Consider the following 24,471-nt stretch of genomic DNA (forward strand, 5'->3'; position numbering starts at 1 on the left):
TGTATATTTAATTCGTCTTAATATTAGCCAAACAATGTTCGATCTGAAAAGTTGCCGAATCATTTTTTTCTACCCTGACCTAGATGCTGCTGAGATATCGTGGCACCAAATCGCCTTGCACTTTACCCTCCGCGTTAGACTACTCGCCTACCTTGCTTTACACAAAATAAAGCATTCGGTCGGTGGCCGGGTGTTACCTTTCCTTCTTTATTTAGGGTCGTAACACAGTACATGATATATAAGGCATGAAGATTGAAATTTACTGATCAGCTGAATTATCTATCGTAGAGAATTTCATACATATATATAATATTAGGTCAATGTCAGGAAAATGTTCCATGATAAAATTGACATTATACAAATTATAGCTATGTTACTATATTTAGAAAAATAAACACAACTATTTGCACTATAAATAGATTCTACCACTGCATCGACTGTAATACGATATATATCATCTCGTGACAGTTAAATTTCCAAATTTTTAAAAAACCCAAGGCTTGCCGATATAAGATTCAACTGTCGAGGAGAGTGGATAAATATCGTATTACACGAAATTTTGTGGCGGAATTGTTTCTCTAATTGCTTTATAAAATGTGTAGTCAAGTGTATTCCTTCTTTTTACATGATCTGCAAAAGATGTTTACTTTCTATGTGACGTACTCAATAATGGTCGCCTTTTCATCTTGTCAGAAAAAGAAAGTCAGAGCTCTCGGAGAAAGAAAGAAAAAAATACGTCATAATCATTGACCAATGAAAAACTGGGAACAAACGTTGCTTTACTTATAATAATCAACACGTCAGGGAAAGGATAAATCGTGAAAGAATTAGAGAAATATTACTGATCAAATTTTACGAAGATTTAGACTTAGGTAAGTTGTGGTTCAACGAAGACAAAGATTTATGCAGATATTGTTTGAATAAATGCCATTCTATTCTCAGATAAGCAGAAGCATTTTTCATTGCTGCCAAATGTTTTGTATATTTGCTTTCTCATATGTATAGTTCGAAAGGTGCTTAGTGAAGGGTATTCCCTGAAAATATTTTGTGCTTAATAACACAAGTACGTGTAACGGTTGCCCAGTAAAGAAATTCTTAAACGCCCTATAAATAGAGAGGACATGCAAAATACTAGTGGTCTCGTTGGAATACGAACGTAAATGTGTCGGTCAACACAGATCAGTACTAAATTCGCAATTAGATAAGGTCATAATAATAAATATCAAAATCAATTGAAAATTTGAAAAAAGTTCTAATAAACTCATGAAATCAAATACCTACTATTAATAAAAAATATACGCGCATAATAGATGGGTTGCACACTATTGATTACCGTCTCTGCAACTCCCTCCCACATGGAAAAATATTAGACTTACCAAGAATCTGTCATCTTGGCTGCCACCATATGCTACAGCTAAGGCAGGAGCACATACTTCTGAGTACCATGCATTTTGGCCAATCTGTGCACTAGAAATGGCTATAGTATATATACTATTAACATATCCGTCACCATTACAGTTGTCCTGTGTTCCTCCATTACCGGCTGACCATATGTAAATAGCACCTTTGCCATTCCTTCCCTGCAATGTGTTAATTGTTGCAATAAATATTGAATACCAAAAAAAGCTCTAAAAGGTTTTTATTGCTCAAAAACTATCCCGATTCCGACGGTAAGCGATGACCCCTCTCAACCTTTATAAAATATGTTTAATCAGCTTAAATTGTCGAGTAAATAGTCGGCCTAATACTGGATTTTCAAAAACATTTCATTGCATTTAGAGATGACCAGAAGTACGATTAGCTAGCATGGGTGTTAAGAAGGGCATGCTTTATGAAAGATCTGAAGATTGAGTCAGCTATCTTTCTTCTAATCAAATTGATAATTATGCAAATAAAAAAATGTAAAATATAGTGAATTTCTTTTAAACATGCACGTTTTAATTACTCAAAAATGCAGACCGTTGGTTTTCGCGTTTGAATTGTTTTAAACTAGTCTTTTTGGAGCCCTTTTATAGCTTGCTGTTCGATGTGAGCCAAGGCTCCCTGTTGAAGGTCGTACTTTGACCTGTAATTGTTTACTTGCACATTGTGACTTGGATGTATATGTGTCTCATTGGCATTCATACCATATCTTATCTATATATCTCAATCAGACAAGCTATGAAACAATATAATATTACATCAGTACGAACATACATTCTCAACGTCGACATCTATCATTTTCAGTATGTTTTTAGGTAGATAAATAATATGTTATGATTATAAAATGTCAATTTGTATTCAATATAATACGCGTTTTTTTTCAATTGACTGAACGCATCTTCCTTCAATGTTTCATAATTAAACGTCTAAGTAATGTTTTATAACTAGTATATCCAACCACAGAAGTGTAACACAAATTAAAAACACATATAACATAAAATATACAGATGGTTTTTTTCCCCAAAAAGTCTGCATGTCTTTATTTTTTGAAACCAAAGAGTAAGGTATGCCTCGTCAAAGTTATTTGTAGATCCCTATTACTTGTTTATTTATTTCAAACATTATAGTATATCTTTATCCATCACTATTTTCAAGATAATGCCCCAAAACACAAAAGTTCATGAATTTCCCTAAAGGGCAATAACTGCAGAACGATTTTAAAATTCGACACTCGATCGATTGGATAAACCGACAATCCTTTCGAGTATCTCCCAATTATAGTGTCATCTGTTTGCGCGTTATCTACTTAGTTGATACATGTGATAAAGGTTATGCCTTTATCTTAACAAAACCATTTACGGAATCATTGACAACCACATGTTAATCATATTTTGTTTAAACTATTGGTCTAGAAAGGGTGAAATTGCAAAAACATATAAACACAAATGTAAGTCTACCTTAATTCACTTTTTTTATTCAACTGACACTATAATTATTTTACCGTTTTTTTTCGGTTATCATTCAATTATGAAAAGGTTACTAGGATTAATATATGATAAAATTTTAGAAGAATTAAACTGAGATATACAATTTACACGACGTAGATACGTGTAGAACATAATCAAAAATGAAATTACTAGCAATGTGCAACTTCTCAAACGTCAGGACACTTTATATTTTTGAAAAACTAGATGTCAATATGTAAATAAGACATTAACCCAACGATACAAACAAAAAAGATCAAAATAATTACTTACATTAGTCACTCCATTTAACAATGCGTTTTTTGTCAAAGAACCAGGACCTTTAAAATCAGTTCCATCAGTAGGTCCCCAGCTATTGCTGTATATATCAACATTTGTTGAATAGTGAGAAAGAGCTTGAGCTTCTTCTGAATCAGTAATAGCATGTGGGCCTATTATTCGAACTCCTTTAAAAGAATAAATCTTTTTTGTGTAACATGAATAAGGCGAGAAATGTATATTGTATTTTAAGCTCCGACGACATCAGTTGGTGATTTTCTGGTCGCAAATTAAGTTTAAACGCGACGCGTTAGTGGAGACTGTAAAATGTTATTTTCGCCTATCAAATCACCAGTTGATGCCATCTGAGCTTAAATACAAAATCGTTATCTCCATTTAATGAAACTGGCAGAATACAACGTTAAAACATGTATTTAGAATATGTCATATATCGTCTGCGCGTACGTTCCATATAATCAAATTTTTTTTTTTTCAAAATTTTAATATTGTTTCCCCTTTTTGTCGAGTTTGCGTCTATCAACAGAAGTAGTCGATATACTGGGTTCCGAGAAACCATTAAAACAACTCATCAACCCAGTTTCTCAGCTTATTTTAGTAAAATAGATCCAGATTGACTGCTTAAAGTGAATTATAATTTCACTATATCATTTTCAATAATGATTTAACAAAAACAAATGAATTTTTATATATGCTAATGCTCCTATAACAAAAAAAAAGGTTCATTTTAGTCTAATAACTTTTTAAGAGTGCTCACTAATCTTCTATAGTTAGTATAACCCTGACTTTTGATAAGCTGACCATATTACAGCATTGCTTTAGGAGTTAGTAAATAGGTGTAAAAAATCATTTTAAAATTTGTAATTACTGGTAATAACTGGACCATTTCAGGAAGTACTTGTATTTACTAAGTGCATCGGGGTTTACATGTAATTCCTAAATTTTAATTATTACATGTAATTCCTAATTTCACCTATTTACTGTAACATATATACAAAATGCCAACTGCGAAACAACAACGACAAACACTACGGGATATTAAAAACAGTGACGCATCTACGTCATTTTTGAAACACTGTAAAGATTGTTGGTTTGACAACTGTATTTACAAAGTGCAACCTTTATAGTAATTTTTAGTATTATGACGGTTGCAAATAGGTAGTTAAATGTGTACCCCTCAACACTTATAGAAGCTCTTATATATTTGATCTCTAAAGAACACAGCACTTTATAATTTCGTTTTGGCAAGAAGTTTGATAAGTATTTCTCCAAAATGGTGAAAGAAAACCCCAATAACTAGACACAGGCTAGATACATAATGCTTATATTACAGCGTTGATAAGCGTTGACATCACAATCCATTACTGTACTGTTTATCGCAATAACAGTGTATGTATCAATAGTAGAACAAAGGATATTGGGTATTCATCCATGACACAAAGTTAGTACATGTACATGCACAACAACAAAAACAGTCAAAAAGCAAATATAAAGCATTTTATTTGCTGTTCTTTATCTCATTGTCACAGTACCTTTAGCACGGTTCACTCAAAAGTCTCACCTCCATGTAAATAAACGGTTGTTTTTATATAATTATTTATATATCGGCTCTTTCTAAAAAATTCTTTTAATCATTTATGAATTAAACCCAAATTGTAGTGATATATTATTATATTACAATATTTTAATATATCATTTTAAATTTCTTCCTTATCTAGCTTTTTGAACTGATGTAATACTCTGTACTGTCACACTCACCTATGAGAGTGGAACTAAATGCGACACCAACAACACAAAGGTTGTTATCTTTCACCGCTGCAATTAATCCACTTACTTGTGTACCATGACTGAAATAGAATATGTCATAACTTGTGTGTCAGGACTGAAATAGTATATGTCATGATCAATTGTGTTCCTTGACTGAAATAAAATATGTCATATTAATTTGTGTACGGTACCATGACTGTGAACATAATATGTCATGATGATGTGTGCCATGACTGAAATACAATACGTCATGATAACTCATGCACCAGGACTGAAATATATAATATGTCATTATAACATGTGTACCATGACTGAAATATGATATGTCATGACTGAAATACTATATGTTATAATAACTCATGCACAATGACTGAAATATATAATATGTCATGATAACTTGTGTACCATGACTGAAATATAATGTGACATGATAATTAGTGTACTGGTACCATGACAGTAAATATAATATGTCATGATAACGAGTGTACCATGACTGAAATACAATATGTTGAGATAACTTGTGTACCTTGATTGAAATATATCATATGTCACGGCAACTTGTGTACCATGACTTAAATATAATATGTAATGTTAACCAGTGTAAAATGACTGATATATATTATGCAACGGTAACTTGTGTACTAGAAATGAAATATGATATGTGACGATAATTTGTGTACCAGGACTAAAATAATATATGTTATAAAGTATTTGCAATGACTGAAATATCATGTATAAAATAACTTTTGTACCATGACTGAATTATGATTATATTTTGATTGTCCTTTGGTACATTTTTGTCTTCTTGTCCTTTTTTGTGTGTATTTGCCTAGTCTATACGTCTTTTTGTTTATCTTTGTTGACATATTTTTTTGGTTTACAAAGATTTAGACTATAACACTATGTTGGCTGTTGTATCCCAATTTGTTTACCTATTATCATGATTATGTCTTTCTGTTTTGTTTAGAATAATGGTATCATTTGCGACTTCCATGCAATTGAACGATTTAGTTTGCTACAAAATCAGGTCCAATCAACCGTTTCTACAATACAAAATGCCTGTACAAAGTCAGGAAAATGACGGTTGTTTTCCTATCGTTTGAATCTTTTCATACAATACGTTCCATTAAGAATGTTCCATTTAAGTTTGTATTTTCGCTGTTTTTAATAAAAAAAAAATATAGCTGATTTACTCCTTTAAATTTGAATTTAGTATTAAATTATAAGGAATGACTTCATTTTTTTTGGGTCAAATCGAATAACTAATCAAAAAGTGGTGCAAACTTTAATATAACCTTCTAAGTGGGTTATTCGGTGTGCACCACATTTTGTATGTATTTTTTCATAGACAGAAAAAGTATTACAGTCATTGATTACTAATTCATTTTCATATTTTTGACTTTTGACCCGAGTTTTGATATTTTTTCGACAGGTTAGTAGTAGGATATCCTGGTTCTCGACTGATTACGAGCAACCCAAAGTAATAAATCAAATATATTATCAGTGCAATTTGGGGGGATAAGTTAACCGGTTTTCGATGACCATGATGACTTAGTTATTTATATAAAGCATTAAACAGTTAACTTTCCCTCAAAATCTAGATTTTGAATTTTCTAATTTGTGTTTCTCTTGCTTGACTACAAAGATGTCATACCACACAGAAAGGTTACTTGTTGAAAAAATAAAAATTTCGGAGTCAAAAGTTGGTAATATGAAAATGGTCGCTTGGAATGATAAAATACACGGGTCATTTGAATTTCTAAACAGACATATAAACAGTCTCATCAATTGATGTTGTAGTTATTTAAAGTATTCATAATATTCAACAGAGTACTGTGACATAAACTATAGAAATTAATACTTTATCAATTTGGTACATTAGAAGTGGCCTTTTATATATTTTGTTTTTAGTATATAAAGCAAACTTAATTCTTACCCGGCGCCTGCAGGTGGTGAAGGATCATTATCGCTAGTATAAATATCTATGTCATTAACAGTATCCTGAAACACAAAAGTATGAATTAATGAATATCACATAATAATTTAAGACTCTCAAAATGATATATCTGAAAAACATGGACTCTCATGTGTAACATAGTATTCGGGCGGCTTAGTACTGAAATTTGACATAATCATGAAATGGTGATACAAGCTTAGGATTTGACACAAACGTTCTTTATTAAATCTTAGCATAATAGAGGGGTAGGCAACACATGTTTGCACGGTGGCCATGTGGAATTTAGAAGTGACATCATTTTACTAAATAGTAGTGATTGAAAAAAGATTTACAACTGGTTTAACGTGGTTGAAACTCTTGAAATACAACTAAAAATGACCTTAAAATATGTTAAACAGACAGGAATTTGAAAATAATTTTAAAGATAAACACAGAGGTCGAATGATGTATTCCTCTTCAATATTTTCCGATGTATTTCGTTTTAATAACTACCGGAACGCAATGTTTACAGTTAAGGTCAGCTCTATAACACTTGCATATTCAAGAATACGTGTTCATCAACGTTGTATTCCTCATATTGCAGCAATGTCTGCTTATTGTTGTCAATGGGTTGTCCAAAGCCCAATTGATGTGTTTCCTTTACACATCCCCAATCAATCGGGATAAGTTCTGTAAATAGTGTTTATGTGTGAATACCTGTCCACACATATGACCAACTTGAAATGCATCTCGTGTAATGTGCTAAAACAGGTAAGCTCTATTGGTTGGAATAACGTCATACTGTGTTTATTTGCATATAAGCACTTCAAACTTGGAATCGTTCATGGTACGTACAAAATAACAACACAAATACTATATCAGCTTAAGTGACCAAATGCCAGTTTGTGTGATTAGTTGTATATACCCCTCGGTTACGTCATCAATTATTCTCCACGTGTATCATGCTGACTGCTTTCCATTTTGCTCTTCCAAGTAATGACAGTGTAACATCCGATGAACGTATGAAAAGGGCAAAGTCAATGCAGTTCTGGCCATCAGAATGATCAATTTTGCGAATCTGAAGCCATTGCCATCCTTTTCCAAATGCAACCCAAAATTGTTTTTGCTAGCTAGTGTCTTGAATAGAGATATAATAAAACCAACTACATCAGTTTCTGAGCTGATGTCAATACTGACGTACATCCCCGTCAAGCTGCACATCTGTATGAAAAACATTATTGCGATTGCTTCCTAGTGGTTACACTGACTAAGATTATCATATGCATTATAAGAAATTGTCTAACCATCTTTGCCTTTTGTCACAAAAATAGATTTGTCAGATTGAGCTGAGCATATTATTTAGTCAAAGAAATGAAACAATTCTTGTTGTTTTCGTCCACTCAAGGCAAGCTTGCCAAATTGTTTGGATTTTTTTATGTCCATTATATTTCCCTGTATCTAGAAACCCTTACTCTACTGGTTTATGTTTTTAGACTTAAAACCAAGAACTATTTTATAATGTTATATCTGTACCTGTCAACCTACTTATACCCCTTCTGTCAACTTATCAATAGATATTCATGGTTTTGAATGCGAGTTACATCTCTAAGCAAAATAAGAGGTTCTGTGTTTGTTTTTGTAAGCTATCCAGGTTTCATGTTCAAAAGCTTTTAGAAGGCAAGGCTACGTTTTAGATTTTTGTAAACTTTTAGATAATATTAATTAATCCTTTCTTATTCTAACATGTTCTTACATTTGATATTTAGAAATAGAGAGTATATAATGGTCAAAAAACGGTGATGTCGGTGTTATTTAGCTACGGTTATGGTCTATGTTGAACCGTAGCTGTGGTAAACACTTGGTCTTCAAATAGATAAAAAAAGCCACATCATTCATTTAACGTTTAACTACAGCTTCTTCCACTTGAGTAACGGGTAAATATTTCCAGTATCTGATGTTAAAAGATGCATAACCTATGTTGAATCATGTATAATTAAACTTTCTCTTCCACTTTTTTTTCAAAGAATATTATCCAAGATGCACACCAAGTGGTATATCAAAATCAGCGGGGATGTCTGTGTTGTATAGCCACCTTCTGGATGGTAATTAAACATTAATAGTTGTCCAGGTGAGATAAGAGTCGCCCTTTATAAACGTTTTTTAACTGCGACTGAATATCATGTCTCTACTCTATCAATTTCATCAACTGCAAAAACAAGATATTCGCAGAGACCATGGAACTATGAAATGTTGTCCTTTAGAAGCTTTCTTGCAGCATATCGTTTCAGCGGTTGTTGTCAATTGCATAGTGTCATTTTCATCACAAGCAAATATATCTGCCTTTTGTGTTTTGCTTCCAATTCTTGCATGTTTTAAGAGGCTTGTCAGGTGCATACACTGTGCAGAGTTAACACTTAGTAGTGTAAAAAAAACGCAATCGTTCGTCGTATAGGTTTGCTGGATAGGCTCACCAAAACACCACTGACTATTCTGATTTTGTTTAGCTTCAAAGACAAATGTTACCTGCTAAACTTATGTATCATGAGTGAAACTGTTTTCAACATCAATTTTTCTCTTATATGGTCTCTCTCTCTGTTGTATACAACGGCGAGACACGAAGGGTTATACTTAATGCATTGTAATATGACATCATCATTGATTTATTTTCCAAAAGCTGTTTATATTGTAGTACTGTTACACAGCCAATTAATCATTGTTTCATTTTCATTGTCATTACCTCTCTTTGAAATTTTTCAAAGCACTATGATTTTAAAAGAGGGACGAACGATACAAGAGGGACGGTCAAATTCATAAATCGAAAAAAAAAATGACAATGCCATGGCTCTAAATGAAAAGGACAAACAGACAAACAATAGTACACATGACACAACATAGAAAACTAAAGAATAAACAACTCGAACTCAACCAAAAATAGTAGTGATCTTAGGTGCTCCTGAAGGGTAAGCAGAAATTGCTCCACATGTGGCGTCCGTCGTGTTGCCTATGAAATAACAAATCAGGTAAATAGTAAATTAAAAACTCTTGATTTAATAGCTTCCTTGTGAGCAACAACCCTCTATCAAGAAAAGCATGATAGGAAATACAAGCACGGGAATATCGTATCAATTTAGATATATATATATATCGTATGCAGATGCTTATGGAATGTTGCTACATATATAGAAATGGAAAGGTACACAATTAGGAAACTGAAATCATCTCTCTTTTTTCGATTTTAATTGTTTTCAATCGATTGCTAGATGTAATTCAATATATGAGATAGACTCAACTGTATCTGTTGTGTCCTTACGATGCCACTGCTGGTGGACGTTTCGTCCCCGAGGGTATCACCAGCCCAGTAGTGAACACTTCGGTGTTGACATGAATATCAATAAGTTGGTCATTTTTATAAATTTCCTGTATACAAAACTTTGAACTTTTTGAAAAACTATGGATTTTCTTATCCCAGGCATAGATTACCTTAACCGTATTTGGCACAACTTTTTGGAATTTTGGATCCTCAATGCTCTTCAACTTTGTACTTGTTTGGGTTTATAAATATTTTTGATTTGAGCGTCACTAATGAGTCTTAGGTAGACGAAACGCGCGTCTGGCGTACTAAATTATAATCCTGGTACCTTTGATAACTCTTTACTTCTAGTTCGATGGGATATCATCGTTCAACATAGTCACCAAATTTTGAATTATTTAGTAAGAGAGCATAATCTTTATAAAGAATATTGCTAACTTCTTTTTTTTTCCTTCTAAAGAAAATCCTGTATTGAGTGAACCTCATAAAAATGATGTCAAATCATTGCTGACATTTGATTTTTATAGGCAAAAATCTTAGAATCATATTCAAAACAAGTTAGCCACGGTCATTAATTAACTACCTTAATTATCCCATTATTTATATATATATATTTTAAGTTAATAAACGTATGTTGTATGCGAAGCATAATCAAAGATAATCGTCTGTATCATCCATCCATCCATGACGATATAGTCAAAGAAACGAGGGTCTATTACAACGGATTAGACAAATATGTATCTTTCAAGTATAATGAAGTTTTAATGGTAACATACTGACTTTTTTTTTAAATAAGCCCCGTATCAGATTTCGATCAAAATAGTGCCTCGAACTGATCTTTAGTGAATAAATTGCGGTTTAAGCTTGAAAGGAATAGGATATAGATGAAAAAATAGGTTTATATTTTTTGCATTTTTTTTTATCTTATTATATATCATTATCAATAAATGTCATATCTGATACTTACAACATTTGCAGCAAGATCAGGATGATCTGTTTGCAATCCGTCGTCCAACACTGCAATGACGATACCAGAACCAGTGTAACCTGCTGACCAGGCGCTTTCAACTTTCATTGTTGGTGCAACATCACCATTCTGAAAATGATTTCTTTCGTGCATTTAATTAATTCATGACAATTGTGTTTTTTTTAAGACCATTACATTACATTTTGGATATGATTTTCCTTAAAATAATTATGAAATAATGTGACAAGGGTTATCTTAATAAATCATTAGATGATATAATTATAAAGATGAACGTCAAGAGATTAAAATGCTAACTTGAACCTTTGTGTCTGGTGAGCTAAACTGACTATTAACCCTAAATGCAAAAAAAATAAAAATACAAGAAAACATAAAGTTAAAGACCACTTGGTGTGGGTATACAAACCCCAGCAAAGAAACATTGCATTGTCGAGTTGATAACTAAATTTTTTTTTTGCAAAAAAAAAACTATTTATGTATGACATTGTCTTGACTATTTGTACTCTTTTTCCATAAGACATCATTAAAAGTTTGTATCTCTGAAATTAAAAATTACTTTTAAATGAATAGTTTGCTGGTGACATTTGTAATTGAAGAACATACCAAATGCCAAAGATTACTCCATTCTGTATCCAAAGTTCTTGTTACTCTGACATGGCCTATTTCTTGTTGTACCCATTTGATCTACAATTAAATATTAACCAACGTTAAAATACGAATGTAGTCATTTCGGTGTGCCGGTTTTAATACATTGAACACAGCATTTATTATAAACATTATTCCAATTACATGTACTTAGCATAATCAAGATCAAACTTCCAAACTTGTCTGTGCTCTGGAATCAAATGGTACTGTTCTGGCATTTTCGCCGATTAGTTAATATTGTTCTGATAATGCTTTACACTGATTTCAATTTGATTGAAATACATAGCATATGTCCACATACCTTACATTTGTGAACATGCAACTATTTAACAACACATCGATCTAAATAATGTTCAAAAACATTTTGAGTGTCTGGTTTTGTCCAAATGGTACACACATTCAGAAACTGAGCGCTACAATCTTTGGAGCATTGTAAATAATGTATAATCAAAGCGTGTTTTTTAATCAAATTAAAATAATCATCAATTGAAGACAGCAACGTTGTGCTATACATATGATTATCTAAAGGGTTCATTGTATGTTTTATACCTGAACGTGCACGTGGGACTCGGGATTACAGACGTGAGTTAAAAGAAACGCGAGACGATTGTAACAGACGTGGTACTAACGTACCAGGACCGAACATTAACAGAAACAAGAACTGATATTCTCAGTAACTATTGACTTTATATTACGTTTAAACAACACAGTCCAGGATTATTTTGCCGAAAACAAACTACATGTATAAATATAAACCATACCTTTACATGAATACATTTTTATTTGTTGTCAACTTACATTTCATATAGTTATATCCAAAAAGTTAAATCACAAAAATACTGAACTCAGAGGAAAATCAATTTGGAAAGTCCATAATCACATGGCAAAATCAAATAACAAAACGCATCAAAAACGAATGGACATATTCCTAACTTGGTGCAGGCATTTTCATATGTAGAAAATGGTGGATTAAACCTGGTTCTATAGCGCTAACCCTCTCACTTCAATAATAGTCTCATCAAATTCCGTTATATTTACATGATGCGTTAAATAAAAAGTCACAATTAATAATATAGTCAAAATATGGATACATCAGTCATCATCGTATAACAATTTTAAAAGGAACAATTTAACAGAACAAAAAAACATCTACTATCAACGAACACATTGATTGATTTGAGTGTTTGACGTCAGAAAATGTGTATACGTCACATAAATTTGTCGTTCAATGTGCATACAAACAATTTGATGCAATTAACATAGGTAATGTTAGCATACAGAGTTAAAAAATCAAAAGTATGTAAGAATAAGATACAGAAATAGACCGAGATTAAAACTAGTCCAAAAGATATAGATAGAATTTATGAGCATCCAAAAATAGTGAATTCCACTACGCGATTGAATGATTTTGACGCTTGTGGTTCAACGTATATAGTAATTCATAATAGAAATATATCATAATGACATATAATAGACCAATATCATACTGACGGGATCTTTTAAAGTACAGAGTCACGTTATAAGAACAAAAGAAATACAAAGAGTCGCATATATAAAGAACAAAAGAAATACAAAGAGTCGCATATATAAAGAACAAAAGAAATACAAAGAGTCGCATATATAAAACAAACCACCAAAAATATTTAAAGCCAATACAAACACATTGACGAGATGTATAAGTACCGAGCCACGTCAAACGGATATCACATAAAACCATTCAACAGTGAAAGTACTATTAATAATAGAACAAAGACAAATGAAAGAACAATATATAAAACATGTTGTTAAGATGAAAAACAACATCAGAACGCAGAGTATATACATCAAGACAATCGCGTATTATTTGAGAAGTTGATACAGAATGTTTTTCAACAAGGTCTTGGTACCTTCCGATGAACTTTTTTTAGAAAAAGAACGAGACGTTCTTTGACATACCCCTGGTTCATCAATATAGGCTTATTTCAATTTGTTTTATTCAATTGCTATTAATTCTAGAGAAAGGGTGAATAACTTTAAGATTTATTGTTGAACTATGTTTTGGCCTCAGTAAGATATTAACTCCAACATTTATGCTCTAAATGGTATCAAAGAAACAGAGCGTGACTGCTTAATGAAAGCAGGTCATGATAAAGATAATACATGCCCTTTATTCAAGAGACCATGACATACACTTTTTTCTAAATTTCTTTTCACCTCATGAGAAAGAATAACTATTAATACCGTTATATGTAGAGATAGACTTAACACAATATAGAAACATAGTCAATGAAACTAAATTTTATCAGAAAACATGGCAAAATTTATTAATCAACAATTTAATCCATTAACCTACAATTGTATGGAGTAACATAGGAAAAAGGTTCGATGATTAGAGTTGTTTGGTTCAGTTGATCAAGATTTGTAATTGAAAATATGTTTCAGTGTCAAACTCATTTTTTGTAAAGGATTGAACGCATTTTTTCTAGAGATTATTACAAATGTAAGGTGAGAACTTGGACGATTAACTAACAAACTGAATGAAAGTTCGAAGATGGAGGATAACACCAGATCGACAGAAAATATTTTTTTAGAATTCTTTTTTTTGTGTATGAAGTCAGTGATTATTCATATGACTTATTTGATCTTATGTAAATGAGCATTGGTTTTGATTAATTATAGTTGTGAAATACAAGTATTCGTGAATTATAATAGCTGTGTATTATGAATAGCTGTTAATTACTGTAATGATCAGCTGGAAAATATTTTAGCGCATTTAACCAATGTCAGTAAATAAACTCATCATAGATACCAGAATTGAAATTTTATTTTTACGCCAGACGCGCGTTTTTTCTACAAAAGACTCATCGGTGACGAATGTAATATACATAAATATTCTTACCCCTGGACTTCGTCTCAATAAATTGACATCAGTGTCTTCTCTTAGAGTACTTAGTTTTTCCTTTGTTCTTGTCTGTCGGATCTGCGCTTTAATATATAATTCTTTTCCTATCCGAAACTGAAATAATTCGAAAAAAAAGGTGAACATTCATTCTACATTTGTTCATTCTAAAATAATATCAATTACATTTTATTTATAACTTATCACTTTGCGACGACTTGCTTAATGCAATACTCACATAAGTGAAATTTCAAAAACGTTAATCAGTGTAATCAAATTGAAAAAAAAAAATTCACATTGAATTATGTCAAATGATTTGCTTTTGCTGTGATCAACTCAAATGCTATAAACGCATTAAAGATACCAGGGCTAAAATAACAGTTATCAAAACACCTCCCAGAAGACTAAAGTTTAAGTAGAACATATGTGGTGTTTTTTTTAAGACCAAAAGTATCAGCATTTCCTGCTCCTTCAGTATCACATATCTTTAATTCATGACAAACAACATTCCAATGATACGTCGTTTCTATGGTACAAGCCATCCATACGTTCATCGAACAGTACAGGTAACGACAATTTGCGTCACATTAAAACATAAGTCAAGTCATGCACTTTAAATAATTTTTAATAACTTTCCATTCTCAATTTTAATTTTACTTTTAATAGTTTACAAACAATATATACTTATACAAGTTACATATAAGTATAAAAAACCTTGGCGTCTTTTATGATAATGACTATATTTTTCTTTTCTTTGATCTTGTCAAATTTTGAATAAATTATGATTTAAGAAACAAATTAAAATACACGGCAATGAATTGCAGCAACCACAAAGTCGATTAGATAAAAATTGTTTTGCATGAAAAATCAAGAAAGTACTTTTGGATGGATGCCGAATATCACATTTTTTTTTATTGGTTTCTAATTAAAACGTTTAAACAATTGTAGGCCAATGCACGGCCTCAACACGGAGATTTGGCTCACACCGAACAACAATCTATAAAGGGCCCCAAAATTACTTTGAAAAACCATTAGCATATATAGATATCTTAAAAGTACAGGTAACAGAAAATAGCGTAGTGTTACATGTACTAGTTACGATTAACCTAGTATAACAAGTATAAGAATGTTTTATACTGCAACTAGTTGTGTTTATTTCCTAAATGCAGTAACATAGCTATATTTGTGCAATGTCAATTTCATTATAGAACACTTTCTGAACAATGTGGAGTTAAATAAGGGATGAACATAAGTTTGACATTTATCTTACGATTTAAAAAAATATATTCATTTATTAATATAAGTTGCAGTATGAAAACAAAAGTCAATGTAAAAAAAATATTCGTTTTTACAACAAATACTGTATATAGAACATTTAACATTTAATTTGTTTGGCATTTTTCCGAAAAGCCGCATCATGTGTTATGATTTTAATTGAATTGTGCGGTCAAATGTGAGATTAAAATAAGTATTAAGATGAAAAAATAGAAACAGATTTAAATATATATCAATCAGTGATATTAAACACCCACACAGTCTTTTATGATAGATCATTGAATAAAGAATTATAAGTTTTTCATGAATGAAATACAAAACACTTTAAAGGTATGTGGTGATACACATGCTTGAACAGCACTTACAAAAATGTGTAGGTTTATAGTTCACGCTAAAATAAAGTATAACGTTATGTATATACATGTACTTTTATTGTACAATGAACTCATCAGATGAAGTATATATTTGATATAAACATAGTAATAAACAATTTTGTATGGTACCTGGTCATTTATTGTAATGCAAGTGAAAGTGAACCAGGATTCAATTCACCTTTTTATACATAACGAAATACCTTTACCAAGTCAGGTACATGACACACGTGTTTAAGTTTTGATATGTCATTTGATAAGGGTCTTTCCGTTTTGAATTTGAATTTGAATGTATAAAACAAATATAATACGGAAAAACAAAGCTATATGACAGAATAATGGTTAAGATTTGAAATTAACCTCAACATTCTGTATCTAAACACCGAAATATAAGAAATATAACCTCTACATGTTTTATTTAGACGCAGTAACATTTGTTGCAGCAGTATCTCAATTCATGACAAACCACATTCCACAGTCGCTGAAATTTGATGCCACTGTCATTCAAATGAGAGATTTACCGTTATCATACAAGGTTCAATTCACCATGTTCTACATTGGAAAATGATTGTACCAAGTGAGAAATATAACAGTTGTTGTCCATTCATATGATGGGTTTTATCATTTGATTTTGCCATTCGATTAGGGACTTTTCGTTTTGAATTTTCCTCGAAGTATTTTTGTGATTTTACTTTTTATCTATGATACAATGTATCGAAACCGTACATCCAGCGAACAGCAAAGGTGTATATTACGGTAATAGTCTTCACATAAAAAAATATGTCGGGTCATAATCATTTAATAGTTTACAATTATCATTATACATACTTATTCCAGTTACATATTAGTATTAAAACTTTGGCTTCCTTTATGATTATGACTATAACTATCTTTTCTTTGATCTTGTCGAATTTCAAATAAATCATGGTTCCAGGTTAAAAGAAACGAATGAAAATACACGGCAATCATGAATGCAGTAACCACAAAGTCGATTAAATAAAAAAACATTTAACATAAAAATAATAAAAAAAGTACTTTTGAATGAATGTCGAATATCACTAATGAAAACTCATTTCGCTTATCGCCTCTTTTCATAACTTTCTTTTAGTATCCGAAGTAGCTTTAATGCTCTGCAAAAGTACAGAGGTATCCCAGGAATCTCATAATAAAAAGGTCAACAGTTTTACTAAATACCTTCATGAACTACACAGTTTTAAGAATTGCTAAATAGGGTGGGTGTACTTTTATTTGGAGCTTAGGACATATCAGACATTTAAAACAAAGATTACCTAAAAATCGTTGAAACCAATTACAATTACTCTTTGCGATTACATGTCGATAAAATATCAAGGGAAATAAAAAATCGTATTGAAAGACAAACAGACAATAACATTGGCAAATGGAGAAAACAACGACAAATAAATACACGGAAACAGGCAAACTATGAGTACATAACATAGTACACACAAAAAAGTGCAAACAAACCCCGGATGGCGCTTGTATATGCCTCGGAAGGGTCAACAGTCCATGCTCCACTATCATCGCAATTGTGCAGCTTCTTGACAAGCAACATTATGTTGATACACCGCGTGTGATGGTACGCGGTATGCATATAGCATATATAGATATATCAAAAGTAAAGTTAACAGAAAATAGCGTTGTAGTACTTGTTACGATGAACCTAGTATAAAAATATTTTATACTGCAACTAGTTGTCTTGATCTCCTAAATGTAGTAACACAGCTATATTGTGTGCATTGTCATTTTCATTATTTTTTCTTCAATCAGGGGTTCAATAAGGGATGAACCTAAGTTAAAAATGTGTGTTACGATTTAGAAAAAAAGTATTTATTTATTAATTTAAGTTGCAGTATGAACACAATATTTGGTCAATGTAAAATGAATAAACTTTTTTGTAAAATGATATTGTATATATAACAGTTAACATTTAATTTGTTTGGAATTGATCCGAAAAGCCTCCTCATGTATTATGATTTTGATTGAATTGTGCAGTCAAATGCGAGATTGAAAGAAGTACGAAGCTGAAAAAAATAAAGTCAGATTAAAACATATATCAAAAAGGAATATTAAACACCCACACAGTCTTTTATAATAGATCATTGAAGAAAGAATTATAAGTTTGTCATGCATGAAATATAAAACCATTTAAAAGTATGGGGTGATACACATGCTTGGACAGCACTTACAAAAACGTGTAGGTTTATAGTTCGCGTTGAATCAAAATATAGTATAACGTTGAACATGTACCTTTATTGTACAATGAACTCATTAGAACAGTAAAAATCTGACCTGGACATAGTAATAAGCAATCTTGTATGGTACCTTGTGCTTTTTTGTAATGCAAGTGAAAGGTGTAGTCAATCTACCATTTTCTACATAACAAAATGCCTTTACCAAGTCAGGAACATGACAGATGTGTTTGAGCTTTGATATGTCATTTGATAAGGGTCTTTTCGTTTTGAATTTGAATTTTGAATGTATTAAACAAATAGAATACGGAAAAAACAAATATATGTGACAAAATAATTGTTAAGATTTGAAAATAACCTCATCATGTTGTATTTAGACACCGAAACATAAGAAAATAACCTCAACATGTTGTATCTACCTATATATATATATATATAGACGCAGTAAGATTTGAAAATTAACCACAACCTGTTTTATAAAAACGAAGTAATATTTGAAAATAACCTCTGTCTCATTTGCAATCATACCACATCTTCTTTTTTATATCAACATGTCACAGTGCAACTAGACGAAACAAAGATTCGAAAACAAACCTCAACGTATTGTTTCTAGACGCAGAAAAATTTAAAATCACCCTCACCATGTTGTATCTAGACGCAGTAAGATTTCAAAATTACTTTAACACGTGTAATCTTGACGTAGTAAGATTTGAAAATACTCTCAACATGTATCAAGACGCTGTAAGATTTGAAAATCACATCTATGTATTGTATCTGGAGGCAGAAACATTTAAACGTTTAAACAGTAAGATTTGAAAATACTCTCAACATGTTGTATCTAGACGCAGCAACATAGAGAGAAAATCAACTTCAACATGTTTTTTCTAAACGCAATAAGATTTTAAAATTACCCTTATCATGTTGTTTCTAGATGCAGTGATAATTGAAATAAACCTCAAAATGTTTTATCTAGACGCAGTAAGATTTAAAAATCAACCTCAACATGGTGTTTCAAAACGCGATTAGATATTAAAATAACCACTATCAAGTTGTATCTAGACAATTGAATTGAAAGTAACCTCAAAATGTTTTATCTAGACGCAGTAAGATTAAAAAATAGTACCGTCAACATGTATCAAGACACAGTAAGATTTAAAAATACTCTCAAGACAACATATATCTAGACGCAGTATGAATTTGAAAATAACTTTAACATGTTGTATCTAAACGCAGTAAGATTTGATAAATCAAACTCAACCATGTCAAAAGGTTGATCTAGAGAAAGTTAGGTTTTAAAACACTCTCATCATGTATGGAGACGCAATAAGACTTGACAATAGATTATATCTAGATGAAGTTATATTTGACAAATAACAATTTAAAGTCAATCACAAATTAACTTTTACACTACGCTTGATTAAAGTAAAATTTGTTGTCCTTTTATTATTCAACAATAATTAACAATTCATTGTATTATTGGTCAACATGATAAGTGTTAAAAATTTGTGTAGTCTTGTATGATAATTTGATAATCATGTGTTCATATTGTCGATAAAAATAGGTCCATGGTAATTCGATAATTCTGAGTGATTTTCTCCACGTCGCAAATAAATTTATTCTATTGATAAGATTGACAGGCGACATAATCATAAACAGAGATGACAATCATTTCTACAGTTATAAAGAAGATTAGTCGTGCTCTGAAAAACATTACTTACACGAATGAGAGCAAAATGGTCAGGTTTTGGGATTAAAACAGAAAGAAAAAAGTACGGCGATTCATAAAAACAGTGATAATAGGGAATACACTTTGAAACAGAAAAAAAACACTTGATATTTTGTTAGAAATCTTAAACAATAAACATTTTCTAAAAAAGTGACTTTTCCTGTTTATTAAAAACGTTTTTTTTTAAATTTTTAATAGAAAAGCAATAAAATAATCCTGTACACGTATTACTGCTATGTTATTTTCATAAAGTCATTTAAGAGTGGCGTCATATTCAATATGCCTGTCGACGGATCTGTATTTTATGTGTATCACCCGTAAATTTACTAAGAATAAATGCACGCAACAATTTATGATTTATACAAATCATGAAAAATATCCTGTTTTTGTAAGTTCATGTAAAATTATGTTAAAATTTTTCTTCAGGAATCAATGTGAATCTCAATTCAAGTGAAATACACATAATCATTTTCACGTGAGTTTTATGTATAAACTGGTTTGAGGGTAATCTCGTGTGCAATTTTCCATATGAATTTCAGGTGAGATTCATATGAAATGCACATGAGAAAATTCTGCCTGTGTATAGGAACAAGACATTTTTGTATTTTAACTCAATGTTGGGTTTATTAATTTCCATTAATTTTCAATGAAAAAAATAAGAAAATATTTTTAATTTTAACTCAAATAATTGCTTTAACAATTTAAAATCGAATAACGTATCGAAAATAAAACATGCCTCCCCTCTTGCAACATCCTGGATTTCTACCAAACTTCTACAAACAAAAGCTTGTTTACGATCAAAAGCTACTTTTTAGAGGGAGGGAAATTTTGAAAATATGTGTTTTCTGTTTTTCCGAATATTTCTTATAAATTGACTACGTTTTTTCTTCCGGTTTGCATCACATAGTATGCAGTTGAAGTTTTAAAAACATTTATAAGATTAATAAACCATACTAAAATTTTACCAAATTGGACATAATCTACTATCTAGAGGGATTTGTTTAATAAGTATCTCCTCATTTAAGTTGAGCTTGCAACTAACAGCATAAGTACGCGAGACATTGGGTTCCAAGGAACCTTATAATTTTTTTTATGAGCGCTCTTTACAGCTTATATTACATTAGAGTTCGTTAAAACAAACGAATATTTCTTTTGCTCTAACTGTTCGTTAAATTTGTATAACCTACGATGAAATTTAAACTTTATTAATTACTTATTTCATCAAAATCATCAGGATTAGGAGAATTCCTTTCCTAACATATAGGTTCTACTACAATATCTTTACAAAACTCCCAAAGGAACTCTAAATTCTTTTATTGATGTTCTCCGTCTAACAGCTAGTTTATCCTACCTGATCAATATACTCAAATCCTGGATGTTCCTTATTAAACCATAGATTAGGATCGTCATTTCTTGATGTTGTGAATACTATCATATTAGTGAATTCTCCATCTCTATAATCTAATCTTCTAAAACCCAGCACCGAATGAAAGACATATACACTAAGAAGCGAAATATACATTTTCATTTTTGTAATTCAAAAGGCTAGTGTTGAAATTAATCTAATATTTTTTTTTCGGAATATGTCACGTTAAGAATATGAATATAATCGTGTTATTGACCCAAAGACTTTTTAATATTTCATCAATAGTTCAATATACATCCATCTATATATAAATTATTGATACACTTCAGAAACTTTGTCATTGGCTAGGTGAATTTGTAAACTTTTTTTTGTACCCTTAGATGTATATGATGTATCTACATTAAATTCAATCAACGAAGCACATTTATGATTTGGTGTTATTTCAAGACGTAAATTAACAAATACCGAACTCGAAGAAAATTCAAACATGAAAATCTATAAGCAGATGGCACATTTAAAATCCTAGCTCATGAAACGAAAGAAAAAACAACTTTCATATGCATTGCTTGATATAGGCATTTTCTTATGTACAAAATTGCGGATATAACCTGGTGTTAGAGATGGACCTCTCACCTATGTGAGAGTCGAATACAATTCCATCATAAGGACACCCTTGTGTAAACGAAAAAAAAACATACATGATAGGTTAAAGTGTCATAAATACGCTTCATTTTTCGCCTTTTTGTTTATGACATTTGATAGATTCATTGCACTAGAATGTGTACAATTTATTTTCTATTGATAATGTTGTTCTATGGCAATACATGTACGTGAAAATACAGCTAAATAGAAATACGAACGGCAATATAACGAATGAGCAGGTTAATTATGTTATCGTCTTATAAGTACATGTAGCTGTAAGTTTTTAGAAATCATGATTGCAAATTTTATATAAGCATTGTTATGTTAATTCATTTAGTCCTTCCTATAGTAGTTCCAAGTGTCAGGAAGGCAATATTTCAAATGAACAGCTTACTAATTTTGGTCTTTTGTCAATATACGTAGCTGCCAGAATTATGAATATTTGTCAGCGATATTTTAAATGAGCAGGTTCCGTGTTTTCACATCGTCTTTTTTTGCAAGAGCTGTGACTGCGCAACTGTTCCGATGGTATTATGGCAATTTTTTAAATAAACGGGATAAATACTTTTTTCAGTACCGGTGAATGATCAGACTGTAGGTTTCAAATGACAGGTTAAGTAATTTGTTCATTTGTCAGTAACTGTGAGTGTTTATTATGGTGTAAGAAGGCAAGATTACAAATGACAGGTTAAGTACTTTTTTTCTTTTTTCACTAACTGCGAGTGTATAGAGTGTAAGACGAAAAGATGTCAATGACAGGTTAAGTTCTTTGTTCTTTTGTCAGTAACTCTGAGTGTTTATATGGGTGTAAGAAGGCAAGATTACAAATGACAGGTGGATTATTTTTTTTCAGTAACTGCGAGTGTTTAGGGTGTTAGAAGGCAAGATTTCAAATGAATCAAATGTCAGTAGCAGTGAGAGTTCAGAGTTAGGAACGGCAAGATTCTGAATATGAGCAGGTTAAAATGATTTACCTTTTTCAAAAGCGACGTGAGTCTAAGAGTAGAACGACTATATTTAAAATCAGCCGGTTAAATCAAGATTAATTCAGAACGGACGGATTTTCACGGATGTCAAGTTGGTTCAATATTCAACATTCAACATTCAACATTCAATTTTTTTTTTATTTTTTTTTATTTTTTTTTTTTTCTCGTATCCATTTTCAACATTCAACATTCGATTTCAACATTCAACATTCGATTTCAATATTCAACATTCAACATTCAAATCTTTTTTTTTCTATTTTTTTCTTATATCCATTTTCAACATTCAACATTCGATTTCAACATTCAACATTTGATTTCAACATTCAACATTCGATTTCAACATTCAACATTCGATTTCAATATTCAACATTCAACATTCAATTTTTTTTTTTTTTTTTTTTTTCTCGTATCCATTTTCAACATTCAACATTCGATTTCAACATTCAACATTCGATTTCAATATTCAACATTCAACATTCAAATCTTTTTTTTTTATTCTTATATCCATTTTCAACATTCAACATTCGATTTCAATATTCAACATTCAACATTCAAATTTTTTTATTTTTTTTTTATTTTTTTTTTCTCGTCTCCATTTTCAACATTCAACATTCAACATTCGATTTCAATTTTGAACATTCAACATTCAATTATTTTTTTTTTTTTTTTTTTTTTTCATATCCATTTTCAACATTCAACATTCGATTTCAACATTCAACATTCGATTTCAATATTCAACATTCAAATTTTTTTTTTTTTTCTCGTATCCATTTTCAACATTCAACATTCGATTTCAATATTCAACATTCAACATTAAAATTTTTTTTTTTTTTTTTTTCTCGTATCCATTTTCAACATTCAACATTCGATTTCAACATTCAACATTCGATTTCAATATTCAACATTCAACATTCAAATTTTTTTTTTTTTTCTTTTTTTTTTCTTTTTCGTATCCATTTTCAACATTCAACATTCGATTTCAACATTCAACATTCGATTTCAATATTCAACATTCAACATTCAATTTTTTTTTTCTCGTATCCATTTTCAACATTCAACATTCGATTTCAACATTCAACATTCAACATTCAATTTCAATATTCAACATTCAACATTAAACATTCATTTTTTTTTACTTTTTTTTCTCGTTTCCATTTTCAACATTCAACATTCGTTCTCAACATTCGATTTT

The 24,471-nt window shown here is 30.9% G+C and overlaps 1 protein-coding gene across 1 annotated transcript in view; it reads right to left on the minus strand.

Moving 5' to 3' along the window:
- The window catches only part of LOC134710621 (proprotein convertase subtilisin/kexin type 4-like), a 58,582-nt gene extending 36,862 nt beyond the window's left edge, over positions 1–21,720 (minus strand). The window contains exons 1-8 of the mRNA XM_063571004.1: positions 21,637–21,720; positions 14,704–14,820; positions 11,784–11,864; positions 11,163–11,291; positions 6,886–6,950; positions 4,941–5,029; positions 3,180–3,352; positions 1,377–1,580 (exon numbers count right to left, since the gene is read on the minus strand). Of these exons, the coding sequence (XP_063427074.1) occupies positions 1,377–1,580; positions 3,180–3,352; positions 4,941–5,029; positions 6,886–6,950; positions 11,163–11,291; positions 11,784–11,864; positions 14,704–14,820; positions 21,637–21,720 (942 nt within the window). The remainder of the gene's footprint in view (positions 1–1,376; positions 1,581–3,179; positions 3,353–4,940; positions 5,030–6,885; positions 6,951–11,162; positions 11,292–11,783; positions 11,865–14,703; positions 14,821–21,636) is intronic.
- Positions 21,721–24,471: the final 2,751 nt, after the last annotated feature.

This window comes from Mytilus trossulus, chromosome 3 (genome assembly GCF_036588685.1).
Source record: "Mytilus trossulus isolate FHL-02 chromosome 3, PNRI_Mtr1.1.1.hap1, whole genome shotgun sequence".
Lineage (NCBI taxonomy): Eukaryota > Metazoa > Mollusca > Bivalvia > Mytilida > Mytilidae > Mytilus > Mytilus trossulus.